The 6,615-nt window shown below is 43.8% G+C and overlaps 1 protein-coding gene across 1 annotated transcript; it reads left to right on the top strand.

The window, feature by feature from the left end:
* The first annotated feature begins 777 nt into the window (after positions 1–777).
* RETNLB (resistin like beta) lies at positions 778–6,388 on the top strand. Its single transcript, XM_074318430.1, is given in 6 exon segments — positions 778–903; positions 1,376–1,451; positions 2,004–2,063; positions 2,066–2,172; positions 5,715–5,795; positions 6,269–6,388. Coding segments are annotated over 6 exon segments (570 nt in total).
* Positions 6,389–6,615: the final 227 nt, after the last annotated feature.

A 6,615-nucleotide genomic window follows, 5' to 3' on the forward strand; every position in this document is an offset into this window, starting at 1 on the left:
AGAATGGTGGAGAAAAAAGAACAAAGATCAGGTTGGTAATGACCCCGCTGAGTCTACAAAATAATTCTGGAATCAAGCACTAAACTTCCTTGTTTGCAAATCAGTGGTCAGCAGATTTTCTGCTACTTTCCCACAGATGAGATTAGCCAGGGACAATAAAACCCTGTCTTAACAGGGCACAAGTAGGGCCTTCACCCAGCAGACCACAAAGTAACCTCTTCCTGATGAAGAATCAGACAAGAGGCCTATAATATGGGACAGTCAACAGAAGGCTCGGGTGCTGGCCTTGTCAGGTTTCTAAGAAGAAAAGAGAGAAAGAAAGAGAAAGGCAAGAGGATTCCCCTTGGCAGAGAACCAGAACAAAGGCAGCTGTTGTTTATGATGGATACAGTAATGTTTATCACTGTTGTGTGTCACACTCCAGCTGGCACAGTTCTTTGAAAATGTACTAGGGAGTGTGTTTTTATATGTGAGCATACTTGTGTGTTAAAGGGTGCCCAGTTTAATACCACAGGGTATAAAACATCCTTGCCTGAACAGTCTCTGCAGACTTCTGAACTTTTTGGTGAGTGAGTCCTCTTTGCAGCCAGCCTCCCTGCTTCTCCAAACTGCTTAGAGAGCCCCAGATTCCATGCAGACACTGCCATTTCTCCATCTGTACTCTCTCAAGACTCTCCATGTTCTCTTCTCCCTTCCTTCCCAAACACACTGGAGCTCAGAGATCTCAGCTCCTTTCCAATCTTTCCTCCCAGTCCCAGGACACTACCTTTCCACAGGATGAAGTCTACCTTTTGCTACCTTCTCATCTTCATCCTCCTCCAGCTTATGATCCCAGGGAGCACTCATTGTTCCTTAGACTCCTTTGTGGATAAAACGATAAAGGAAGCTCTCGTTGGTCTAGATAACTGACAGGAATTGGGGGAAGCAGGAGGGTGACTCCTGATCGTGTCTCCTGTTCCTAAACCCTATCTTATGTCCTCTATCCCATTCCTACAACCAAACCTCTAATCAGTCCACTCAAGCCCAATCTTCCTGCCCAGGGCTTCCCTACTCCCCTCTTTTTGGACTCTTGGCTAAACGTTCAGGTTTCCTTGATGATGATAAGGAGAAGAGAGAGGAGGATAGCAATGATTTATAAACACTCACTATGAAAGAGGTATAACAAAGAACTTTACATAGATTTCTTTATTTAATTTTTGCTTTATGAGGTAAGTACAACTATTAGTTTCATTTTGCAAATGAGGAAACTAAACCTTAAAACTAGTGAGTAGCCTGATTATGGACACAGGGACACCGCTGAGGTAGAAGGCTATTTGGAAGGGGAGTATGGAGACAGAGATCATGGGCAATAAGCCTTCTTCTCTCCTACTCAGAGGTCAATCCTTTTGCCCCAACAAAGATCTCATGTACCAGTATCAGCAGCTCAGGCAAACTGTCCTCCTGCCCTGCAGGCGAGTACTTCCATGAGGAGGGATAGCAGGTAAGATGCCCTGTCCATCCCTGGCATCTACAACTTCTCAGCATCTCATATTTGTATCAGCCTGGGGCTGAGTCCTAACTCCTGGCTCCCAGAGATTGCTTACACATTCTCATTTCCCTTAAGGATGGTACTGAGGCATCTTGGGTTTCTGCCTCTTCCCTTCCCACCCTCCTTTCATGCCCTTTCTCTCCTCAACTTTCCTGTCATGGTCTTACCATTCCTCCTTTCATTCATCTCCCTTTCTCAACCTATTTCCCTGTTTTGGTGTGTAGGGGCCAGCACAGAGGTGAGTTTAGCATACATCGGAAGAAACAGAAACACCCAGTCCCCTCACTCTCATGGATTTTCTTTACTCCCATATACCTAAGTTTGTTTTAGTATTTTTTTTTTTCTTAAGGAGGACCTTCATAACTGATCCTACAAAACCTAGATCTACCCCTGGGCTGTGCAGTCATGAAAGGTGGTTTTGGGTGGACCTCCCTCCTCTGAAAATCTCAGGGCTCTGACGTTTATGTCTCATGAGCCCATATGGGGACCGTTGTCACAAGCTGTGCTAGTGGCTAAGCCTGTGGTTCCTGCGATATCTGTGGGAAACCACATGTCACTGCCAGTGGGGCTTGGTAGACTGGACCACTGCCTGCCACTGCCACCTGAGAAGGAGGAAGAAGGAATCCAATTGTGTGACCATGACTGTAATGAAATCATGACCCCAAACAGGAAACCTGACTCAGAGCTCCCTTTCATTTGTTACAATCCTGCTTCTTAGGTAATAAAGTTGATTTTTGCAAGGTGGAGGCAGACAAAAGCAGTTTTAAAAGAATTCAATTTCTAGATTTTCGGTTTGTATATGTACTGTTTCCTAAACTTTTCTGCCAGATAAGTGCTTTAATCATGGTGATAAACTGGCCATTGTCTTTCTCCCCCCATAACAAAAGAAAAATACAGCCCTGTCATTGAAACTTTCCATGGTTCATTGCCATGGGGTATAAAAATCTGCATAATGCTAAAAAAAATTTATTCAAAATATTGGTGCCAACGTTGAATGATCCAGTCACTGAGTAACAAGTCCTTTACAAGTTGGGAAACTCCCAGTTTTTAACTCAGTATTGAAGGGGGACTTAATGCAGTTATCAATCAATAGACCATCAGAATAATTTTTAATACCAATTTGCAGTGTTATTTTTAACAAACAGCTCAAAAGGAATTCAAACAAATTGAATGACATTGCTATAATAAAATTTTCATACTTAATTATGAAGTGGTCTCAAAGCTTATAACTGTGAAAAGAAAATGTGGGAATAAAATTGGTTCTAAACTTTATTTCTCTGTAGGGTTATTCATTCATGGGTATATAAGTCACTTGGGGAAAAAAAGCAGCTCCATCTCTCTCATTTAAGAAATGTGTTTCCAAAAGATATAATTTGTGGTTATTGACTAATCAAAATTTGTTATAAATGTTTTGTTCAATTGTATACTATTAATCTTTGTAATAATAACTCAGTATGTACTTCTATTTATGGCAGCTAGAGTGAGTCTTTTAAAATATAAATCAAATGATGTCACTTTCCTATCCAAAGTATACTTCTAGTGACCTCCTTACACACAAAATAAAATCTCAAGCATTTATCATGGCCAAAAAAACCCTGCATCTAGCCCCTGATTATATCCGACCTCATTTCTGATCCTTGCTCACTTCATTCTGGCCACACCTGCATTCTCAGTGTTCCTATAAGTCATACCCACCCTCCTACCTCGGGGCCTTTCCATTGTGTGTCCCCAGATAGTTACACGGTTCTCCACACACAAGGTCAATTCTTAATATTTTTTGGAGAAGCCTTCCCATCATGCTCTATCTCTTGTCCCCCACCCTCTGTTTAAAATGCTTCTCAGTCCTGACATCATACTATGTATTTATCTGTCAGTGTATTAATTATCTCCCCATTTTGGAACATGTGATCCATGAAAGATGAAACCTTATTTAATTTGCTTGCACTGAATCCCCAGTGCTTAGAATAGTGCCTGGACCATGCAGCAGTTAAAATGAGCAAGCAATTAGTCTACTATCAAGTCCAACTCTGAGTCAAGTCAGCTTTCTCTCTTGCTTTCTAACCCTCTTCTTTGCCTCAGACTGGGTCACTGAGGGACAGTCATTATTTTAACTGTCTCTGGGTTCTATGCACAAGGTGCTTGTAGAAGAAATAGCTGTATATCAGAGTGCACCTCTTTGAAAGAAAAAGCCAAAAAATGTAGATGGACGCTAGAAAGGTGAGCAACACCAGAAGCAGAAGTTGGATTTTGTAGCTCTGGCTGACAGAATTCATTGCCCACTTACTGGCCAATTTCCCCTTTCTCTGTGTTAAGAGCATCCTGATTTCATGCAGGGTGGTCATGTGCCCTGTCCTGAAGGATAAATTATTTTTTAAGCCAATAATGAAGCTCCTGCTCTTCTTGGCCAGATATTCTCTTTCCTGGACACCTTTACATGGGGTGGAGTTGTGGCATGTGACCCAAATCAGGCGAAGCAGACAGAGGAGAACTCTGCTCAGGACTCCTGAGAAAGAGTTTGTTTTCTGAATAAAAACCAGAGACTCAAAATTATCTGTAACCCTTGTTGCTTTGGATGTTGGTGTGAGGATGTTAGGTCTGGAGTTGTCAACATGGAGTAAGTCAACCATCTTGTGAGCCTGAATAAAAACTATAAGGATTGTGAAGTAGAAAGAGAGAAAGAATCTGAGGCCGTAATAACATTATTCAGCCATTGAACAAAGTCTAGAGTTATTGAACCTCATTTCTTCGTAAGTAAATAATAAACATTTGTGTTCATTCATTTTACAAGTATTTATTGAGTTCTGCTGCGTGAGGCATTGGGATATAATAGAGGTTAAAATGGACAAGGATTACTACCTTTATAAAGCCTCTGTTCTAATTTTAAGCCTCTACCAGCTGGGATTTTTGTTACTTTTCCATGGACAGAATTGCTCAAAGGCAATGTAATAGTATCTGATCAGATGACAACCAAGGCTCTTATACTACACCTTTTCTACCTCTTCCTGTTGAAGGAGTAAACAAAAGATCTATAGTGAGTGATGTCAGAAAACTAGGCAGTTCCTGGAACTGCCAGAAACTAGGCAGTTCCGGGGACTGCCAAGAAGAGAGGAGAGGGATAAAGGAGACAGGCAGAAAGACCTCCCTAGGCAGAGAACAAGAGCAAAGGAAGCTGATACCTCTCCAGGCATATGCTGGAGATTGTTTCAGGCTCTCTCTGGAGGCTTGACCCTCCCCAGCTACCTTAGGTCCTAAGTATTGCCCGTGTTTGTTAGTGGAGAAGAGGGAATGCCCCCACGACATGCTACCAGAGTATAAAATGTCCCTGCCCTCCCAACCTCGGCGGGCAGCCCTTTCCTAAACCTGGCTGGGTGAGTCTGATGCACACACCTCTTTTCCGTGATTACCCTGCTTCTTAGGAATGCTGCAAAGGAATCCAGGCCACCCTTGCCCTGCTGCTCCTCTTCCCCTTCTCCCAAGGGCACCTATTTCTGCTTTCTCTTCTCCTTTCACTCCCCTCTCCTCTGGACCCAGGAGTTGTTTTTCATCTTCTGTCCATTTTTCCCTTCATCTCAGGATGCTGCCTTCCTATAGGATGAACACTTCTTCTCACCTCCTTTCCTCCTCTCCAACTGTTGAGCTCAGGGGATGCTCAAGGCTCCTTAGATTTCACTGCGGATGAAAAGGTAAGAGCATTTCTCAGGGAACTGGGTGGCTGATATTGGAGGGGGCGACAGAAGGAGGGGAGGCTATCTCCCTAACACTCAGTCTTGCTACTAGACCTCACCCCTTTCCCAGTCCCTCTCCAGATGGCAACTTCTAACTGAAAGATTCATCTCAAAACCTCTGCCCTCTCCATGCCTTATGGGCTCTTAGAGTTGCTAGTGATGCAGGAATGAAGGCTATACCTAACATCCCTGAGCACTTCCTATGTGCTAAGTACTCTTAGGTAGTCTATTATTATTTTATTAACTCTTCAGTACAACTCTATGAGGTAAGCACGGTTATTTCCATTTTACAAAGAAGAAACTGAGGCTTAGAAAAGTTATGTAATTTTGCCAACAGCACACAGCTATTAAGTGACTGGATCCTGAACACAATGAGTCCTGTGAGCAGAAAGGTGACATGGGATTTAGGGCCAGGGGCTGGCCAGTTTGGGCCCTTTCTTAGCTCTTTGTCTCTCCCACAGGGTATAAGTCCTCAGGCTGTACAAAACAGCTCTGCTGTAGCAGCATCACTAAAGAAAGTAATCAGTCCTCCTGCCCATCAGGTTAGAGGATGAAGGCACTTGCTCACCCCACACACCCTCTTATGCTCCTGGACTCAGGCTGCCACTCCGTCACTGTAGAGCAGGTTGTCCCCAGCTTCAGGATTATAATGCCATTGGGTTGAGTCACAACTCCCGTACCCATAATTTCCTTTTCATCCTTTCCTCCCAAGGTGTTGCTTAGGGGTCAGGTTTCGTTCCACTCTTTCCCCTCTTCATTAATCTTTCCTACCCCCCAATTCTTTTCCTCCAAAGCCCTGCTATGTCACCTACCTCCTCCTCCATGTCTTTTATCTGCCCCTCCCAATCTAATCCCACACCGTTTCTGCCCCACCAGAAGGGGGAAGAAAGGGTAATCACAGAAGGCTTCTCTCACTATCTAAGAACTGTGGATTTCTCTCCCCACCCCATGCTGTGCAGGGTACATCATCACTGGATACTCATGTGCCTATACCTGTGACTCCTGGGACATGCAGGGGAAACCATGTGCTACGGCCAGTACAATCGTGCAGGGTACACCACTGCCTGCTGCTGCCACCTCACCTAAAGGAGACCAACATCTCCGCCTGGGGACCATAGAGGCAATAAAACCATGACCACAACCAGGAAATTCATGACTTCTGAGCTCAAGTCCTTCTGCCTGTAACACCCTGTCTTCCCACATAATAAAGATAGTCTTTGCTTATGTCTTTGGCGTGACTAGCCTCTGATTGGGTCTTCTCTCTCCACAGATTGTCTCCCTACCTCAAGTGCTCCAATGTGTGCTAAGATGGGGGAGGCTATGAAGAGGATCAGAAGAATTCAAATCAAAATCCCATCTTCA

Source organism: Rhinolophus sinicus, linkage group LG01 (assembly GCF_036562045.2).
Source record: "Rhinolophus sinicus isolate RSC01 linkage group LG01, ASM3656204v1, whole genome shotgun sequence".
Lineage (NCBI taxonomy): Eukaryota > Metazoa > Chordata > Mammalia > Chiroptera > Rhinolophidae > Rhinolophus > Rhinolophus sinicus.